Genomic DNA, 21,987 nt, shown 5'->3' with positions numbered 1-21,987 from the left:
CTTTTCTAAATTTAAAAACGGTCTCAGGTCCACTCCTCTCTCCCTCAAACTGAATGTAAAATGATATCATATTATTGACACTGCTAGCCTGGGGCTCCTTCACTGGTTCATTAATTACTCTGATCTTGTTGCACAATGAGGTCCAGTATAACCTGCTGTATCCAGAAATTATCCTGAAAACATTAATGAACTTATCATTCTAGGTTAGATTTGCCCATCTGATTGTTCCAGTCCACATGTAAACTAAAATATCCCATGATTATCGGCGTGCCTTTTTGACAAAGCTTCAATTATTTCTTCCTTTATGCTCCACCCTACCATGCAATTATTAGGGAGCCTACACACTACTCCCATAAGTGACTTTTTGTTTTACCATTTCTAATCTCAACCCAGTTCCCGGAGGCCAACCCTCTCTATTATCTTAATACCTTCATTAACTAACAGAGCAACTCCTCCACTTTTTCCTCACTATCCATCCTTCCTAAATATCCTGTACCTTTCGGTATTCAGGTCATAATCCAAGTCCTCCTGCAGCCATGTCTCCCTCAATCGTACTAATTTATTTTCATGTGTGCACCCAGTTCACCTGGTTTGTTTCAAATGTTACGTGCATTTAACTACGGAGCTTTTAGTTTTACTCTTTCATTCTTTTTATAACCTCTAGGCTTATCTGTTGATTTACTATCCCTTCCTGTCACGGTCTAGTTTTCATTTCCCATAACACTTTTCTCGTTTGCCTCGTCTCTACTCTTTGATTTACCACATCTTTCCAAATTGGATTCCTTGTCCCCAATATTTAGTTTAAATGCTCTCTACTTTCCCCAGTTATGCAGCTCGCAATAACACTAACCCTAGCACAGTTCAGGTGCAGGTCCCAATTGTTCAAATCCAACTTTCCCTTGTGCCGGTGTCCCATAAACCGGAACCTAATTCTCCCACACAAGTCTTTGAGCCACACATTCATCTCTCTAATCTGATTTTTCCTCGGCCAATTTGCACGTGGCTAATGTAATAACCAAGAGATTATGATCCTCAAGGTTCTGCTTCTTAATTTGGTGCCGAGGTCGTCATACTGACTATGCAGAACCTCCTTCTATATCCTGCCTAAGCCATTGGTACCTATGGGGCCCCCCCCACTTCAAGTTTCCAAGCAGATATCCCAAACCCTAGCATCGGCAGGCAACACAGCCGTCTGGACTCACGCTCCTTGTTGCAGAAAAGTGTAAATCCCTCTCACTATACACGTACTATACCCTGCTACCTCTACATTTCTTTTTGATCACCCCACTTGAATGGCTTCCTGTGCCATTACGCCAGATCAGTTAGCTCATCCCAACCTACAGATGCCACTCTCATCCAAACAAGCTAATAAACCTCAAACCTGTTAGACCACGCATTGTCAAACTCTGGGTGCGACCCGCGGGTGGGTCGCGGGCGGGTGTTGGGAGGGTCGCGGAGCCGTCCGTTGTGGTGCACCCGATCGCGCAAATCTGTGCGCAGCAGCCACAGCAGCCGGCTGTTAATATCGCCGGCTGCAAGCGGCCTTCGAAATGGCCGCGAACATGTGACAAAAATGCGACCGCACAGCGCATACGTGCCGATGATCGGGCACGCATGCGCAGTGCGGCTGCTTTTTTTTTTTAAACAGTCGCAGCTTTTTGTTTTACACATTCGGGGGGGGGGGGGGGGTTTTATTCATTTATTTTTTTCATTTATTTTACTCATTAAAAATTTTTAATTTTTTTTTACAAGTTCGGGGGGGGGGGTTTATTCATTTATTTTATTCATTTAATTTTTATTTTTTTCATTTATTTTATTCATTTAATTTTTATTTTTTTCATTTATTTTATTCATTTTTTTTTAACAAGTTCGGGAGGGGGGGTTTATTTGATAAAATTTTACAGGAAAACAAATGCAGAACTTTGGACAGATGGAGACTCCATACTTTCCCACACCGGAAGACTTCACCTTCATCCAACAGGTTCTATTGGAGGAGCGTGTACGAGGGCCAAAGGGACCCAAAACCATTTCCTCCATTTTTGTCGGCAGCAAACAAGGTAAGAGAAAATGGTGGGTCGCGAAGGTCGGCCGGGTTGGGTCCCGAAGGTTGGCCGGTTTGAAAAATGGGACCCCGGAAAAAAAGTTTGAAGAACACTGTTAGACAGTTGTAAAGGCCGAGGCTCCTACACGTTTTGCCCTCCAAGTCTCCTTACCTGCCTCCCTTGCAGTCACACTCTCCTGTCCCTGAACACTGACTAAATCAGAAGACCCTATCCAAGAGGTACGACTGCCTCCTGCTGCAAAAGAATCCAAGTAACTTTTCTCCTCCCTGATGGATCGTACGTCTGAGATTCAGCCTCCAGTGCAAACTCAAGGGCCAAAGCTGCTCGAACTTACTGCAGATGTGTTTGCCGTGGATCAAACTGAGGAGCTCCCACATGCTGCAGCTGTGACACATCGCATGTCCTACCACCTTTATGGGGTCTAATTAACAATTTAATTATTTTATCCAATTAAATATTTTATTTTTGTGCTTATATATTTTATTAACCTATTATTTGCTATAATATTTTGAACCTCAGAAATAGAATAAATCTTAGTCATTCACTAGATACTCACCAAAAAGTACCTTCTTCTCCTGTCGCAGTGTAAGACCACTTAATAATAATAATCCTTATTAGTGCCACAAGTAGGCCTACATTAACACTGCAATTTCACACTTACGGTGAAAATCCCTTAGTCGCCACAATCCGACACCTGTTCGAGTACACAGAGAATTCAGAATGTCCAATTCATTTAACAGCACGTCTTTCGGGACTTGTGGAAGGAAACCGGAGCACCCGGAGGAAACCCACACAGACATGGGGAGAACATGCACACTCTGCACAGATAACGACCCAAGCCGACCCAATTGAACCTGGGACTTTGGCGCTGTGAAGCAACAGTGCTAAGCACTCTGTTACCATGCAGCCTCCTGAAGGTCGAGCAAAAAAGCACCTCTTTTCAATTCTTCCCCAAAACTATGTTCTAAGTTGCACCCAAGTGTGAAGTTGCTCCCAATTGGCAGACTTTTTATGCTCTTATTACAAAAGCTAGTGGAGGCAGTTACAAAGGAACCAGTTTGAACAACTCTTAACAAGATAAACCCAACACTTCTCCCAATCCAGGCTTTGCTAAAAAGTGCTTAAAGCTGTGAACTTTAGAATTGAAAAGCTAGATTATAGTGACATGCCAACTACAAACAAAATTAGATTTTTACAAAAGATTTAAGTTGAGACTCCTTACTCACCATCCACCAGTATCCAGTCCCAGCTTATTTAGAGTATACAAAGAGAAATCAAAATTATTGACCAATAATCACTAATCTATTTGCAGTATAAATTGATAATACTGGCACTGAATCTTGCCTCAGTTTTTATTGCTCACGGAAAACAACATGTGGAGATCTTGGCTCCAAAGGGAATGGTCTCTTTACAGAAACTATTTGTACTCATAAGAAAATAGGGGTTGGATTAAAAACCTGCTACAAATGATCACTATAAACAAATTAGAATATTAGCTCAACTTTTCTCCATGTTTCTCGTCATGAATTGTGGACAGAATTGGATTGATATGAAATTGAGGGTGGGATTTACTGACTGTTCACGTCAGTGAGAATTCTAGCCCCGGCGCACAGGTTTCCCGGCGACAAGGGGTGCTGTTACCGGGAAATTCTGTTGACAACGGTGGACCAGAAAATTCCCCAGGCCGACTGCCTCCACCGTCGAAAAACACGCAGCAGGTTGCTTTGTAAATGCTGCCCTGAATGTAAACTGGCATAAATATATTGTCAGGATTTAGAGCATTATCCACTCTTGGTTTTAATATGGTGAATAACTTGGAAACAACTGCAAATCAGTAGTAAAATTGGGGTTATTTGACAACCTATGGTTAGATTTTGCTGTGTTAGGTCTGCCATTTCAACCTGATCCCACTGGCTGCATCTTTTGTTCCAGTCCGTCTGCTGGCTGCTAATCCCTTTCTCATGCCCCAAACTCCCCATTTGCTTCAGTTGTCACCTGCAGATTATCCTTACTGTGCTTAATTTCCCTTTTTCAGTTACCCCATCCTAATTTTATTTACCAACCATGACAGCACCCCATCCATGGGTGTATTTGTCCGGACTTTGTTGTCTCACATGTCAATCCCTTTTGAGTCAAATTCTCCTTCCTTAAGGCTCCTCTCTCTCCTCAGCTTTATTCCCTCTACTCCACATCTCCAATTTCCCATTCCACATCCTGTTCTTTCTTACTCTCTGTCCCCTTAAGTGTCAAAAGTCATTGAGCATCAGTGTGGCAAATTGGCAGTACGGCTTGCATCAGAAAATTAGACACCCGCCTGCCTAAGTTAATGTTTAGTGGTAACTGGTGAGGATGTCTCATGTCTACAAGTCTTTAATTAACAGGCGGACGCATACATTACCAATAATTCCAAATCGAAAAATCTCATTCTGACCCCTCCCTCACAAGAGCGCTTTATACACAATTTGGATCAAAATACTGCTTCATGTTTGACCCAGTTCAGAAGTTTGAGATAAAGCTTTCATCCTCAAATACCACAATCCCTTATTTATTCTTTTGCATGATGCTGGCATCGCTGGTTAGGCCAGCATTTATTGCCCATCCCCAATTGCCCTTTTGAGCCACCATGCGGTGTACCAACACTGCTATTAGGAAGGGAGCTCCTAGATCCTAAGCAGAATGGGTCATTACTTTATTACCAATTAACACAACTGCACATCACAGAAATACAACTAATGACAGATTCATTCAAGGGATCCAAAGGGATTATTGCTCTATAAAACCAATGTTTCATTGGTACAGCAAACAGTGTTCATCTGTGGGGAGAATAGCTTGTGTAGCTTTCTTCTACATGTTTCTACAACTGTTAGTTTAGCATAACGACAATAGATCCAGAAAGGGCGGCACTAATGGTTAGTACTGTTTCTTCACAGCGCCAGGGACCTGGGTTCAATTCCCGGCTTGGGTCACTGTCTGCGCGGAGTCTGCACGTTCACCCCATCTCTGCGTGGGTTTCCTCCGGGTGCTCCGGTTTCCTCCCACAAGTCCCAAAAGACATGCTCGTTAGGTGAATTCTCCCTCTATGTACCCAAACAGGTGCTGAGTGCGGCGAACAGGGGAAATTCACAGTAACTTCATTGCAGTGTTAATGTAAGACTACTTGTGACATTAATAAAGATTATTATTGATTATTAAGTTGAGAAGTAAAAGTGTAGAACCTGAAGAAGAGACTGAAGATTTTCCTCTTGTACTCATCAAGTCAGATGTCAAATTCAAAGGGAGAAACAATTTATCCTGCCTAAGAAAAGGATGCTGATTGGTTGGCAAGTTGGCTCTGGTCGAGGTAGTGCTATGGAGAATGCATCAGGAAACTATTGTCACCCTACACTTTTGTTTAATATTCAAACACGTTGCAAAGCTTGGATATATTCCTTTTGCAGAGGACAGGATCCTGTGTGTGAATCTATGTCACTTCCAACCATCATAAGTGAGCAATATTGGAAGCCTAACTAAATGATTGTTAACACAAGTCATGGCACCGGATTGTTCATCTAGTGCTGTCCAATTGCAAAATCATTTTTTAAAAATTTGTTCTTGGAATGAGGGCATCGCTGGATGGGCCAGCGTTTGTTGCCCACCCCCAATTGCCTTGAACTGAGTAATATGCTCGGCCATTTCAGTGGAGGGGGGGGGGGGGGGGTTAAGAGTCAACCGCATTGCAGTGTGGATTTGGAGTCGCATATAGGCCAGACCGAGCAAGGATGGCAGATTTCCTTCCTTGAAGGACATTAGTGAACCAGATGGGTTTTTACAACTATTGGCAATGGTTTCAAGGTCATCATTAGACTTTTAATTCCAGATTTTTATTGAATTCAAATTTCACCACCTGCCACGGTGGGTTTCTAACCCAGGATCTGGATTACGAGTCCAGTGACAATGCCACTGCCTCTCCTAATATTACACATTATGTTCCAAGTTTTGAAAGCAGGGGCTGGTGGAATACGGTCACCACTCTACCTATTGCAAACAGCCGAGAGGATGTGCTGTTTGATACAATCTACCAGTAATTGAGATGAATGGCCTATATATCTGGCATTGCACCAGTGCCGAGATTCATACAATTGATGTGTATGATAGGCAGAACATCTCTTTTGTTTGGTAGAATCACTATAGTGCAGAAGGTCATTCGGCCCATCAAGTTTGCACCGACCCTCTAAAAGGGTACCGTATATAGGGTCAGACCCCCACCCTATCTCTTTAACCCAATAACCTAACCTAACCTTTTGGACATGAAGGGGCAATTTATCATGGCTAATTCACCTAACCTGCACATCTTTGGGAAGAAACTGGTGCACCCGGAGGAAACTCACTCAGACATGGGGAGAAAGTGCAAACTCCACACAGTCACTCGAGGCTGGAATTGAACCCGGGTGCCTGGAACTGTGAGGCAGCAGTGCGAACCATGCCGCCATGATGGCAGCATCCTGTTAGTGGAAAATTCCACTTGTGTCGCTCCTGAACAATAGCAGCGTGAAACAGCTAGCTTCATCCATTGCTCAAAATTTTGACGTACTTTAACCTTCCAGGGTAATTTGGGGTAGGTTGGATATTTGTCTGCCAATTTCAAACCTGACTTGAGGCCCATATGTGAATATGTACGATATTGCCTACGCCGTTGAGGACCTGGGTTCGAATCCCGGCCCTGGGTCACTGTCCGTGTAGAGTTTGCACATTCTCCCCATGTCTGCGTGGGTTTCACCCCACAACCGTGCAGGGTAGGTGGATTGGTCACTCTAAATTGCCCCTTAATTGGAAAAAAAAATATTTGGGTACTCTAAATTTATATTTAAAAATATATTTTAAAAATAATATGCACGATACACAGCAAACAATATCTTATTAGGGTTGTCAATATCTCACAGGGTAACTTTGATGCTCCCTATTACAGCACATTAGATTGGAATCTGTACTCAATTGAATTTATAGACGTAGCAACTCTTGCAGTTGAGTTCAGTTTTAACTACACCATATATGCCCGCCCAAATAATGGTGTTGCCCTAGGATCCCCTCTGGGCCCAGCTCTCGCTAACATTTTGTTGGTTTCTATGAGAAACACATTTTCCATGGAATAACTCCCAACTTCCTATCCCTCACATATTTCCAGTACATAGAAAATGCATTTACTGTATTTGAAAATGAATGTAAAAATCCCTAGTCTTTTATTTGCCCCCATTCCACTAGCATATTAATGAGCTCACTTTCTTCAACATGCTCGTTGTGAAATCCACTAATGGGTTCTCTACTACTATCGACTTCAAAACCTACCTTCAATGGTCAATATGTGCATTGGGATACCAGCAGCTCCACACTCTAGTGCCAACCTTCTACACAAGACCCCAAGCCCATTTTCTCACATTGCAAGCCAAATGCTGAAATAGGGTACATCAAAGCTATCTTGCAGAATAATGGCTACCCTGATTTTCCAGGCCTGTTCACTGTGGACCCAAATTCTATTGCGGCTGATATCTCTCACGAAAGGGCAGTAACTGGATTTGCGGTTGGGAGGTCTCAGAAAGAGATCACCCCACCGGCAACGAGGGCATGAATATGATTACCATCAATCTGCATACCTTTAAATATACCTGGGCCAATGCCGGAATGGTGGTTGGGGCACTATAGCTCTGATTCTGCCGATGGTGTGGGGAGCACTGAGCACTCAGCCCACGAGGGTGACGACACAAAATACACCTACCTGCTTTTTTTTGACGGTGTCAGAAGATCTGGAGAGAAAACATGGCTGTTTCCCTGGCGAGAAACACACCGGTTTCAGTCAGAATCTGATAGTCGCCCAATGTTAGATATGTATTCCGCAATTAGTAAGCTACTTATCCATATGCCGGGACCTGTCTGCTCCACAAAAGAACATGTCCAAGCTTTGCAACTTTCTTTAAAATCAACTAAAGCATGTGAGACAGTAGATCTCTAGTACATTCTCCATGGCAACACTTTGACAAGAGTCAACTTGTCAACCAATATAAATTGTTACTCCTTTTGAAATTCTTACATCTGTCCAGGTGTGTACAAGACAAAAAGCTTCAACAGCACATCCTTTATCAGCAACACTCAAATAAACGGTGTTTTATTCCATTAACTAGAACCGTCACAAGTAAAATTTTAATAATACCTTTAATTGATATTTATGTGCAGCTTCCAATATAACTGGTGCTAGATCTTCTGTGGGTTCACCATTCTCATCAGACATTCCAGGTGGATACCAGGACAAGGCCAACACACCTGCAGAATTACAGTGAACAGAACAATATTTGCAACTGTACAGTGTCAAGAAACACAATTCCAGAATTCTGGCACACAATAAGTAATACGATTATGGCTCGATTCACTAGATCTAATTATCTTATTCTCATTAAGCACAATCAAACCACTCCTTCTGATATACTGTGACAACACAAATCGGTGGCACAGTGGTTAGCACTGCTGGCTCACAGCGCCATGGAACCAGATTCAATTCCAGCCTTGGGTGTACAGTTTGTACGTTGTCCCAGGGTTTCCTCCGGGTGCTCCGGTTTACTCCCACAGTCCAAAGATGTGCAGGTTTGGTGGATTGGATATGACAGAATTGCCCCTTAGATGTCCAAAAGATGTGCGTGTTGGGTGGGGGTGGGCCTAGGTAGGGTGCGGAGGACTGGTGCAGACTTGATGGGCTAAATGGCCTCCTTCTGCATTGTAGGGATTTTATGATTCTATGAAATCACTTCAAACATTTTTGCTATTTATAAAGAACATAATCCTACAACGCTCGCTACCCAATCTTACAACAAAACAAAGCACAGAATTAAGAAGTGTGTTGCCACAAGACATTTGTTCGAGCAGCTCTAATGTTTTAATGCACTTATTAAACCAATCAGAAAAGTTGGCCATTTGGCAGACACGTGCAGCTTCATCATTATCTAATAATTATATTAGCTGCATTCAGGTGTCAAATCATTCGGTCAAGACCTGTTGGCAAGATGTGCTATAACACATGCCTGACACAAATCTCCACAAGTGTGGCTACATATCTTGCATAATAGCTGCTAATTTAACAAAGTACTTTAGTATAATCACCAAGGTGCCAGAAAAGCACAATGGTTAGTGTGTGGAATTATCATGCCAGGTCCCCAATAATAAAATAATAGATTTTGTTCTGCCTTTCATAAATAGACAACTTGGATTTAGGCTAGAGATAGCAGCTTTAACTATATAACATTAGTATGCCTGCAAGCCTAGTGAGGAATATGGTGCGGAAGATTATGAGCCAAAAAGCAGCACAAAGTGCAACAGCTCAAGAATAACTTTTTGTTTGTTTAATGGGTTCAATACACCAAATTTGTCTGAAGATAACATTGTTTTTATTATTCTAACTACCTCCAAAGATTATTTGAAGCCAGTGTCAGCATAATAAAGCACCATGTCCTACCAATAGCTAGCTAGAAAGGAATTTTACATCACTAATGCATCATTATTTAAAAAATCTGAAATACATTTGAGAGAAAAAAAGATTGTAGTTGAAAGAAGTTCAGCTCTCCAAGTCACCCGGTTATCTTTGAAATTTCTTCATAATCACAGATGTTCCTTTATCATCTGCATGTCTGATTTCCAGTCCAATGCTATTCCCAACATTACCACTGCAGTTTGGTGGTTTTTGCCCTTGGTGTTTCTTAACTCGACCCGCACAGATTCCACAAGGTCTATGCTAATATTGTTCCTCAATATTGCACTGATATCTTCTTTGATCAACAATGCGACTCTCCAATATTTTCCTTTCTGCCTTTCCTTCCTAAAAATCTGAATAGCCCTCAATGTTTAGTTTCCAACCTTGGTCAACTTGGAGCCATGTCCTCACAATCCCAACTGTAGCATGCCCCTTTACATCTATCTGCGGAACTAATTCATCCATTTTATTTTGAATGCTCCGAGCGTTCAAAACCTTAAGGCTCGTCCTTTTCACATTCCTTGTCCCGTTCCTACTATTTTTTTTACTGTGGCCTTATCCGATTCTGGCTCGATTTCTCTGCCTACCACTTTTCTTATTTTCCTTGCTGGCTTTTTCACTTGTTCGCGATTCCTACTGCTCAGAATCCTTCCATAGGTCCACATCCCTCTGCCATATTAGTTTAAACCCTTCCCAACCCCTCCAGCCAAGTACACTCTCCCCCCCACACCCCCCCGCCCCCATGGACATTAGTAATGGTCCAAGGTCTAATCCGTATAGTTCTTACTGGTCCCCCCCCCACCTCCCCCAAACTGGTCCCAATGCCCCAGGAATCTGAAACCTCCCCCTCCCTCGCACCATCCTTTCAGCCACATATTCGTCCTCTGTATCCTGCAGTTTCTACTCTGACTCGCAAGTGGCACAGTTAGTAATCCTGAGATAAGTACACTTGAGGTCCTACTTTTCACCTTGCATCCTGGCTCCCCAAAATCTTCTTTTAGTACATCATCCTTTTTTAAAACCTATATTATTTGTCCTTTTCCATAACAATCCTGAATCGAGCAGACTTACGATCACGGTCTAAAATGCTTCCCCACTGATACTTCAACCACTTTCCTGGCTTCATCACTTAAAATTATGTCCAGCACCACCGCCTCTCTTGTAAGGCCTTATACATACTGGCTTCAAAATTTCTCCTGGGCACAACCGCTCCCTCTAAACCGTTCACACTACGACTACCCCAGTTAATGTTGGGCAAGTTGAAATTCCCCACTATCACTATGCTATTACTTTCATACTTCTTTGAAACGTGCCTACATATCTGCTCTTCTATTTCTCTTGGACTGTTAGGTGGGTATAGAATACTCCCAACCCTGTGATTGGTCCTCTTTGGCTTTTAAGTTCTACCCATAAGACTTCATTTGAAGAACCGAAGATGTAATCTCTCCTTACTGCTGTAATTGGAATCCCTGATCAAAATGGCAACATCCCCACCTCTCTTACCTCCTTCCCTGTCTCAGCTGAAAATCCAGCTATATCCTGGAATATTGAGCTATCAATTCTGCCCCCATGTTTTAATTTGGGCCCTCAACTCATCTGCCTTGTGTCAGACTTGGTTAAAATAAATACCATCCAATCTTCCTTGAGACTTAACTAGTCTAGACATTATATGCCTTCCTGATTCACTTGATGTCGCTTCTAATTTTGGTTGTGGATCTCCCCCTGCTGATCCTTCTCTTAGGATGCCAGTATTGAATTAGCTGGGAAGCTGCAAGCTAATCTTTTCCACCATTTTATTTGAAAAGCTGTTATTTCACTAAAACAGAGTTTACTGGCGAATAGTTGATGAGGAATCTTTTGAGAGACAATATCCACGTTGTATTAACATGCCTTATAAGACGGTGAAAATCCCCACAGGACCGTAACATACAAAGCAAAAAACACAGACGTCTGCAATTAGCAAGTGAGTAATATTCACTTTGAAAAGGTTTAGAACAAAGATAACACATTGAACTAAACAGTGAAATAGTACATCAAATAGTCGCTGTGGGCTCATCTTTTCACTTGTTCGCGATTCCTACTGCTCAGAATCCTTCCAACACTCAATGTTGCCCGAGGCAAAACTATTGATCCTGGGTACTGCAGTCAGTTTGTCCAAAAGGTTGCCTAGCCATAAGAAGCCAGAATTATCCCAGATTTAATCTATGATCTGTACAGTAGATGATCAAATTCAAGTTTGGTGAAGTGTAGCCAGCTTGAGCACTCATTGGTTAAGAAGGGGTCAGAAAAGGAAGGGAGGGGATAAAATTATTTTTAAAAATTTCATACAAGCCAAATGTTCAGAGGTTTGATCCCCAGGCTGCACTGAGCACACTAATTAAATTCATATTACTCAGGCTACAGATAAGAAAAATTAGTTGGGTGGTTCCCATCTCATTTCACTATCCATTGATCAGTTAGAAATTGCACTTGTATAGACTTTGCATTCAGCCGTGATGCCACCATCCACATGTACAAACCGAGAAAGGTCACTTGGTGCCTGTCAGCATTCCAATGAAACTGTACCTAATATTAATCAGCACTGCCAGAATTTTTTTTTAAATTATTCCTTTCCTTTACTAAAGACATGGGTTATTTGCTTGGAGTGAGAGTTCACAGGCTCATTATGACAGAAACTTATTGATATAGTGCCTTTAATATCGCACAACATCCCATGGCACTTCACAGGAGCATTATATACATTTTAAACATCAGAATGGGGCCGATGCTGGAAATCTGAAATAAAAACAATGCTGGAAATATTTTGGTCAGGCAGCAACTTTGGATAAAGAAACAGACAAAATTTCAGATCTGTGACCTTTCATCAAAATCTGATAAATACCAGAGGTGTTAGTGATAATGTTGGTGCTAAATTCAATGTAGTTTGGTTAAATTTTAATGTAAACGAATGGAAGAGCAAATTCTGGCAGCTGTTTAGTTACTTTCCATTCATGTGCAACTAATAGTTTCTTCAAGTAATAATTCAGAGTGGTTTATCAGATTATCTGTCTGATGATTAAGTTGTTATGTGTGTAATAAGTCTAAATATTTCAGCTACTGTTGACATATAGAAATGTATTGCTTCAAATGGAGATGTGGAGGAGTGGCAGTGGGAGAAAGGAAAAGAAAATAACAATTCCACCAGTCAGATTAAATTACACTCAACAAAGCCAATTTCAAAGCAATAATAATCATGTTACCTATTGCAGCTGCCCGGAATTGTTTCATGTGTGCATTGAGAACTGCAGGATCCCTTGAACTGTAAGCTCCGAGCTCAGGATAGAAACTGGTGCCAATGTCTTCTGGTGGAATGTGCCTTCCTTTAGGATAGCTGCTTGCTATTTTCGGATCCCAGTGGGGAACCAGCGGGTGATTCCAGTGTATATATTTACCATCAAACTGTTGGTTTCCATACCATGAATAATAAAATGCATGCAAATCATAATTCACTGGAGGAAGTTGGTCCAGGTTTGTATCAGATATGGGTGTTCTTTTCGTCACACCAAGATGGTCATTCATTTTTGAATCACGAAGAGTTCCACTTTCTCTTGACTTTTCAACTCTGGGGAGATCAGCTCGACGCTCACCAACATCAGCTCGAGGACGAAGTTGTGGCAATAATTCCAGTCCTACACCATCTCCAAACCCAGCTCCTTCAGGTCTCAGAGTCTTCAAGCCCATCATGACACCAAAGACAAATAAAAGAAAAAGTAGCAATGTGATCCACATTTTTCTGCGAAATCTAGCCATGATGACATACTCTATTGACTAAATCAACAAGTACAGCATCAGGGAGAAATTAATAGAAATCCAGCATCTCTTCTGCAAGTCTCAGTCCAATGATTTTAGGTCTTGTTTTTATGGCTCAGCATTTTACATTATTTATAGTTCTGAGAGTTACTTCGAAGACAGACAAATTCTGCCTGTCCAATGGCATTAAAATTCATCTTACCATTTGTCCATATCTAAAGATATTTACTGATGCTCCCTATTGAATGAGATATATCTGCCTTTCAGAAAAACAGAAATTCAGAGGGTCTGTACAATTTTTCTTCTCATCGTCTTGTCTTACACAAAGTCCCAGTCATTGAAAAATAATTTTATAATCCTCAATTGCCTTGTAGTCACTGTAATAATCAGTTACATCTTCAAAAGTCCTCCTTAATTACAATAGCGGCGTCTGTGTTGGACATCTCTTGATGTTCCTCAGGGAGGCAATAGCTGTCGTTTTTGCAAATGAAATTTGTTAACTGTGTGTGGAATTAAAGCCTGGAATAAAGAAAAACAGATTTATTTTTCCCTCAGCCATTACCTAACAAACTTTTTTTCAGGTAGAAAATAGTTACTTTTCTCCGCAATTTAAATATATGATTAAGTTTCACTAGGATTTGAATATAGCCAGCTGAGTACCAAAAATAGAGTTGGGCTGTGTCAAAAGATTAAACTGAAAAATAATGACAGAAAAGGGAAGTAGAGTTAAAAAAAAGTTTCAACACAGGAAGGCATGTTTCAATGTGACACCGTGCGAAACAGGATAAAAGCAAAGGGACGCTGAAAATAAAAAAATAAAAATTACAGATGACCTTTTCAGTTTAAATTTAGATAAACAAGAGACCTTGAAATGAAAAGATGAAGAAATAGAATTAATATTCCAGAGATCTGAATGAGTTAGGAAGTGAAAGCAAAAACAGCTGTGAAATGGTAGTAAATAGCTGGATCAGTACAGGTTGAACAATCACCAGGTTTACCCAAGGAAGTCTTTCAAAAACGAGCAAATTTGCAATTCAGTAACATAAGAGGGAGCATAACATAATGTAAGTATGACCAGCAAAAAGGAAACATGCACCCTTAGATAGTTTGCACCAGAGCAAATAGATCCACAGGCATTTGACCACAAGACATTCTCACACGAGGTAAGCAATTCTGTAGAAGTCTCTCCTCACCAATCATTCACTCATAATCTAGAGAAAGCTTCACTTTTACAATTAATTGGAAGGACAGGAATGATTTAGTGGATTTTAATGTTATGCTTTAATCTCAAAATGATCAATTAGCCCACAATTATGATTACATTTAAACTTTGTGCAGATTCGTATGCTCCTCTGCAACCAAGTATACTTCAGGTGGAACTAAAATTTCCTTCACTTTGACTTTGTTCTGCTGGTTTAATTATGTGTGGCGAATGCTTCTTTTAGTAGAATAGAATATTTAAAAAAAAAAATTTTTTTTAAACAGTGCAGGAGGCCGTTCGGCCCATCGAGTCTGCACCGGCTCTTGGAAAGAGCACCCTACCCAAGGTCCACACCTCCACCCTATCCCCATAACCCAGCAACCCCACCCAACACTATGGGCAATTTTGGAAACTAAGGGCAATTTAGCATGGCCAATCCACCTAACCTGCACATCTTTGGACTGTGGGAGGAAACCGGAGCACCCGGAGGAAACCCACGCACACACGGGGAGGATGTGCAGACTCCGCACAGACAGTGACCCAAGCCGGAATCGAACCTGGGACCCTGGAGCTGTGAAGCAATTGTGCTATCCACAATGCTACCGTGCTGCCCTGAATAGTAGTTGTACATGGAACATCTTACAGCATTTATCTGGCATTTGCTGCAATGCATAAAGCAGCAATGGATAAAAATGCAGCCCTTTTCAGTGTTTTGAGTCTTTGCTGTGCTCAAGTGGAGTTATTTTGCTTAAATGTTTTTTAGTACATTTACACAACACACGTGCAATCAGCCTGTTTTACCGGTGCTACGACTCATCTCATTTATGGTTAGCACTGTTGCTTCAGTGCCAGGGACCCGGGTTTGATTCCTGGCTTGGTTCAGTCTGTGTGGAGTCTGCACGTTTTCCCTGTGTCTGCGTGGGTTGCCTCCGGTTTCCTCCTACAAGTCCTGAAAGACGTGCTTGTTAGGTGAATTGGACATTCTGAATTCTCCGTCAGTGTACCCGAACAGGCGCTGGAGTGTGGCGACTAGGGGCTTTTCACAGTAACTTAATTGCAGTGTTAATATAAGCCTACTTGTGACACTAATGAAGATTATAAACAATGGATTCATAACTCAACTATATTGCCTGGGTGTGATATTGTATTGTCTGTGCAGGTCAGTCAACCCTAATATGCACATTTTGCAAATTTTTCAGCCCTACTTATTAGTAGCCATCAACAGGCAATAACAGAAATTATTTCAAAATGTATTCAATTGATATCAGCAAATTATAATGCAATGGATTTGAAATTAAGGTCCTTGGACTCTAGGAGGGCTTCTCTGAAGTTTAACGGTCATCAGGCTTTTGCAAGTGGTTTATTACACAAAGTAAATAAACACCTGTAATGTGGGCACTGAGTTTCCCAGTGAATGAATAATGAGAGCTCACAAGACAATTATGAAAAAGATTATTTGGTTCATCTTACTTAATGCTTCCACAGAAATCCTCAAGTCCTCTCATTTCAGCATCCAATCGTTTCTTAAAAGAATCAAGGATTTTCACCTTCGAAACGGGATAATGGAATTGATTATTTATTTACTTTGGTGGTGTAGCAAACATGATTAACAGCTCATTAAATATTTTACCTGAAGATCTTTGATTCCAATCCACTGGACCAAATAACTCTTCAATTTACTAAAATTACCTCTCCATCAATTCAGTATTTTCATTTGATTATTTTCCTTATCCTTTTCAATACTACGCTAAACCTAAAGATATTGTGAACATAGTTTCTCAAGTGCTCCCCCACTGAAACATTAATAGGAGCTGAAAACTCTATAGCCCATCGAGCATACTCTGCAATGAAATTTCTACCATGGTTAATCTTCAGCTTCAATTCCACTTTCCCGTCCATTCCCCATACACCTTGATTCCCTGAAAAGGCCAAAGATTCACAATCCTTTAAGTGAAGACATTTTTCCTCATCACAGTTCAAAATGATCAGCCCCTTATCCCGAGACCATGCCCCTACACTCTAGATTCCCCAGCCAGGCAAAACAATGTCTCAGTATCTACCCTGTCAATCTCTTTCAAAATCTTATGTTTCAATTAGATCACACCTCATTCTTCTAAACTTGTGGGAACATAGAACCAATGTATGCAGCCTTTCGTTGCTGAGCAACTCTCCCATCCGAGGGACCTATTTTATGTACCATCGCTGTACCACCTCCAATGGAAGTATATCCTTCCATAAATGTGGACACTAAAATTGCACATAGCATTCCAGGTATGGCCTCACCAGAGCCCTGTATGATTGTAGCAAGACTGAATTTTTGTGCTCCAATCCCCTTGCAACGAAACCCAACAGATCATTTGTGTTCTAATTAATAGATCTAGCCCTGCCTTCCTTCTTTTTACCTGGAAACATACTGGTCAAAAATGTTTAAAAACAGATTTCAGGGAATCCTTCCCTATTTTGATGTTTACAATATTATTTTCCGAGTCAATATTATAACAATGGGGACTTCAAATTATCCTAAAGTTAATGCACCATTCTGTAATTTGCTCATCCCTCTATATGGTGGCCTACCAACAGTATAACATCTCAATTGCAGAGTTTTTCAATTGGTCACGGTGTTCCCACAATGGCCCCGAAAGTGGAAGTACTACTACTGGTATTTTTATTGAGAATGGCGGCTACTGTCACCTTTTAAATAAGATGGAAATTGGGCTGCATGCAGTCTTTCGGCCAGAAGTGGTAGCAGTGAGCAGCTCATACGCTCTCACGTATACTTGACGTCAGACGCCCTGTACATATGTGCTTTTGGCACCAAATCACGGTGGAGAGCTTCTTCCATTTTCGAGCTGCTAGCAATCAAGGCAAGAGGAGACGGCCCGAGACATAAACAGGCAGTGTACCTACTGGCCAGGATCTCTCAACAGTATTTCCTGAAGAGAGCTGCTCGGGGGTATCAACAGCAGGACAGAAAAGAGCTAGTGTTAGCTCTGTAGAGCTCCACGGCCTCTGGTTAACAGCCTACAAAGAAGAATCTGAACTCGGAAACGAAGTAGTATAAAGATGATTTCCTGAGGCATAGTTTTGTCAATTGTGCCAATGCAAATAAGGATGCAACGCCGGTGTGTTATATGCAGGGAAGTACTGGCAAATGAGAGAAGGTTCAGACTTTGAAATAGAACTGGTGGGTGAAAAATTCCTTTTGAGGTTGCGACCCCAGGGTCAGTTATTAACTTACAGCTGACTCCCAATGAAAAGACTACACTGCTGTACCCTACCTATGCTAGCACATTTAAAACATGCCAAAAGCCATGAGTCGGTTAGCATTCTGGAATAGCATCTCTCAGGAGTATACAAAATGTGGCTAGATGGGCCTGCAGTTTATCAATCTCGAACACCAAATTGGGGGCATATACACCCATACACTCAAAACCCATCGTACTCTGCTTCATATTTCCCCTCCCACTGATCCCAGAGTAAAACTCACATTTTGTTGTGAGAGCCCTTCATGACGACTTACATTGCAAAGTTGAATTTTCCATTTTCAAAGATGAAGACAGCACAAGTGAACTGGCTGAAATTGGCACCCGATAGGTACATTGCCCTCTCCGCCTGCGAACCTGATTTGAGTGAGATTGTGGGCGCGTCCCGGATGAGGGGAAAATCTTGTGGGCTCACCCGTGAGTAGAGGATCTGGAGCTTCTGCGAGTCTGAGAGTTCTTCAGTGGCTACTCTGAGGTATCCTTCGAAGCAGGCTAGCCAGTGCTCGAAGGTGGCAGTGGCTTCGGCTGCATGAAGGTTCAGGCTCCTGGCGATCAGGCTCCTGGCGATCAGGCTTGATTAAGACGTTCATCAAAATCTTGTGCAATAAATTGATGTACCATCAATGACCACGAGACGAGAATGGTGAAACAATTGAGGCTTTATTGCAGAAGATGTTGAGCCTCCTGTAGCTGGAACCAGAGTCGGAGGAGCGCAAGAGAGCATACACTTTTATATGGCGCCTGCTGGGAGGAGCCAGCTGGGATTACTGTGGTACCTGTAATAGTGGCAGTACCGTAATACGCGTAGTGTGTTACCAGTGGTGTTTACCACACACTGCCTGTCAATACTCGCAAGAGTTCTACCATTTATTGTGTAATTCCTACATGCATTGGACCTTCCAAAGTGCATTACCTCACACTTGTTCAGATTAAACTCCATCTGCCATTTCTCCACCCAAGACTCCAACCAGTTTATATCCTGCTGTATCCTCGGACAATCCTCTTCACTATCCGCAACGCCACCAATTTTTGTTTCGTCTGCGAACTTACTAATCAGACCAGCTACATTTTCTTCCAAATCATTTATATACACCACGAATAACAAAGGCCCCAGAACTGATCCTTGTGGAACGCCACTAGTCACAGCCTTCCAATCAAAAAAGCAACCTTCTACTGCAACCTGTCTTCTGTGCCCAAGCTAGTTCTGTATCCAACTTGCCAGCTCTCCTCTGATCCCATGTGACTTCACCTTTTGTGCCAGTCTACCATGAGGTACCTTGTCAAAGGCTTACTGAAGTCCATGCATACATCTACTGCCTTTCCCTCATCTATCATCTTTGTCACTTCCTCAAAATATTTGATCAAATTGGCGACACACGAGCTCCCCTTCACAAAACCATGCTGTCCATCACTAATAAGTCAATTTGTTTCCAAATGTGAGTAAATCCTATCTCTAAGAATCTTTTCCAATAGTTTCCCTACCACTGATTTAAGGCTCACCGACCTATAATTTCCTGGATTACCTCTGCTGCCCTTCTTAAACAATGGAACATTGGCTACTCTCCAGTCCTCTGCAACTTCGTCTGTAGCCAATGAGGATACAAAGATTACTGTCAAGGCCCTAGCAATTTCCTTCCTTGCCTCCCTCAGTATTCTGGGTTGATCCCATTAGGACCTGGGGACTTATCTACTTTAATGCTTAAGATGTCCAACACCTCCTCTTTATTAATATCAACATGACTCAGAATATCTACACACTCTACCCTACACTCCTCATCCACCAAGTCCTTCTCTTTGGTGAATACTGAAGCAAAGTAGTCATTTATTAACTCTCTCATTTCCTCTGGTTCCATACATCGATTCCCTCCAATATCCTTGAACGGACCAACCCTTTCTCTGGCTACCCTCTTGCCCTTTAATGGAACAATCAAAGACAGTTAACATGAATTTTGCACAGTAACATTGCTGGGCCTCATAGGGCTAACAATGAACAGTGAAAACATATTAGCGCACTCCAAACAACCTCAAGCATGCAGCTCACGCTCTCTCTCTCATTTATTAATTCATTTGGAGAAAAACTCAATTTCCATTGGAAAAAAAATAAAATTAAAAAACAAAATAAAACTGAAGTCTGAACTAAAAGTGGAAACCATGCCTTAATGGATTTTCAGCAGGTCAGGTAGCATCCGTGAGGAGAAGGAAGAATCATTGAGTCGTAGAAGTCTGCAGCACAGAGAAGACCATTCAGCCCATCACATCCGAACCAGTCAAAAGCAACCACCTAGGTATTCTAATCCCGTTTTCCAGCACTTGGCCCATGGCCTTGAAATGGGGCAGCACGGTAGCATTGTGGATAGCACAATTGCTTCACAGCTCCAGGGTCCCAGGTTCGATTCCGGCTTGGGTCACTGTCTGTGCGGAGTCTGCACATCCTCCCCGTGTGTGCGTGGGTTTTCTCCGGGTGCTCCGGTTTCCTCCCACAGTCCAAAGATGTGCAGGTTAGGTGGATTGGCCATGCTAAATTGCCCTTAGTGTTGGGTGGGGTTACTGGGTTGTGGGGAGGTGTTGACTTGGGTGGGGTGCTCTTTCCAAGAGCCGGTGCAGACTCGATGGGCCGAATGGCCTCCTTCTGCACTGTAAATTCTATGATAAATCTATGATAAATCGCAAGTACATATCTACATACTTAAATGTTTTGGATGGGGTCTCTGCCTCCACTATACTTTCATGATGTGGAGATGCCGGCGTTGGACTGGGGTGAGCACAGTACGAAGTCTTACAACACCAGGTTAAAGTCCAACAGATTTGTTTCGATGTCACTAGCTTTCGGAGCACTGCTCCTTCCTCAGGTGAATGAATATATGTGTGTTTCTGGAACAGACCTCTTCATTCACCTGAGGAAGGAGCAGCGCTCCGTCAGCGAGTGACATGGAAACAAACCTGTTGGACTTTAACCTGGTGTTGTAAGACTTCGTACTATACTTTCAGGCAGTAACTTCCTGACCCTCACCACCCTCTGGGCAAAAAAGATTTTCCTCACATCCTCTGTAAACCTTCCACCTTAAATCTATAGCCCTCGGGTCATTGATTCAAAGGGGTAAAGTCAACGTTTTCAGGTCAGTGATCTTTCATCAGGACGGGTGAAAATTGGGAATAAACTGGATTATTTTATCCTCTATCCAAAAAATGTGAAAAATAAAAGACAGAATCTGCAGGCTCTCTCTCTCTCTCCTGGTGTGCAGCCATCTCTGCCGAGAGCAACAAATGCAGCCGTTCAGGGGAGGGGGACAAAGCTGCAGCCACAATACACCTCCCCGCCCCCGGCCCAGCTCACCTCCTCCCCTCGCGCTGACCGTTACCAGATGCAGCATCCGCCCACACCCACCTCAAACCGGCCTCACGAGCGAACCGCAACGCACATCCAAACGGAACTGTCGTCACACGCGGAACACTGCTGCGCGCGCGACTCCCTCACACGTGGCCCTGCGCGCGCGCGAGACCGTCCCGAAGTGGGCCGGGAGCGCGCGAGTTTCTGGCGTCTGTCAATCAATCAAGCAGCCCCTGCTGCCTGCCAATCACCAAGGTGGCAAACATCAGCCTTTCAACTCAGTCGGTCCGTTGGTGCTGAAATGGGTTGGAAACAATCAATTCTAAAAGCCCGTTTCAGTTAAAATTCCTCTGGTTAAACACACCATTGGTCAGCCTCAGAAACGTTTCCTCCGCTCCCCTCTCAGCATCTTCCTCGGTCTGCTCATGGTTACTTACACAGCAGGGGTGGGCAAGCTGCCTTCAGTGCAGCCCACGAGACATTTTGTTGACTTGCAGAGTTGCCGCATACCGCTGGTTTCCATCCTTATAGCTTTTTTCCTGCTGGTATAACTGAAGTGAACGCACGTAAAGCAAGGGCACATAGATGTGATTGGGCACAACATTCACTCTGACTCTTGAGAGCCTTGTCCTCCCCATATGCAATCAAGTGCAAATATTAATTTTGTTTTTACCACTTAAAGTGATGATAGTTCTAGTAATATATAATGACTAAAACGTTTTCTGTAACCTGTTATGAAATATTCAGCATATTTACTGAAAATTCCCAATTTCAATCTTGAGGCTAAAGGATGAAGGAAGGCCACTCGTGGCCTACTCACGAGGTTAGTCATCACTGGACTGCAGGGTTGCTGG

The 21,987-nt window shown here is 42.4% G+C and overlaps 1 protein-coding gene across 5 annotated transcripts in view; it reads right to left on the bottom strand.

The window, feature by feature from the left end:
- LOC140410831 (glycoprotein endo-alpha-1,2-mannosidase-like) overlaps nt 1–21,285 on the bottom strand; it is a 31,624-nt gene extending 10,339 nt beyond the window's left edge. Inside the window, exons 1-5 of one of the 5 annotated variants that reach the window (XM_072499515.1) lie at nt 21,140–21,248; nt 16,013–16,089; nt 13,544–13,860; nt 12,792–13,260; nt 8,245–8,354 (exon numbers count right to left, since the gene is read on the bottom strand). In XM_072499515.1, the coding sequence (XP_072355616.1) occupies nt 8,245–8,354; nt 12,792–13,260; nt 13,544–13,546 (582 nt within the window). In that variant the 5' untranslated portion in view covers nt 13,547–13,860; nt 16,013–16,089; nt 21,140–21,248. Of the gene's footprint in view, nt 1–8,244; nt 8,355–12,791; nt 13,861–16,012; nt 16,090–21,139 lie in introns of all 5 variants that reach the window. The other 4 variants (XM_072499512.1, XM_072499511.1, XM_072499514.1 and 1 more) reach the window with 4 other exon arrangements.
- Nucleotides 21,286–21,987: the final 702 nt, after the last annotated feature.

Source organism: Scyliorhinus torazame, chromosome 4 (genome assembly GCF_047496885.1).
Source record: "Scyliorhinus torazame isolate Kashiwa2021f chromosome 4, sScyTor2.1, whole genome shotgun sequence".
Lineage (NCBI taxonomy): Eukaryota > Metazoa > Chordata > Chondrichthyes > Carcharhiniformes > Scyliorhinidae > Scyliorhinus > Scyliorhinus torazame.
This window is presented reverse-complemented; position numbering and strand designations above follow the sequence as displayed.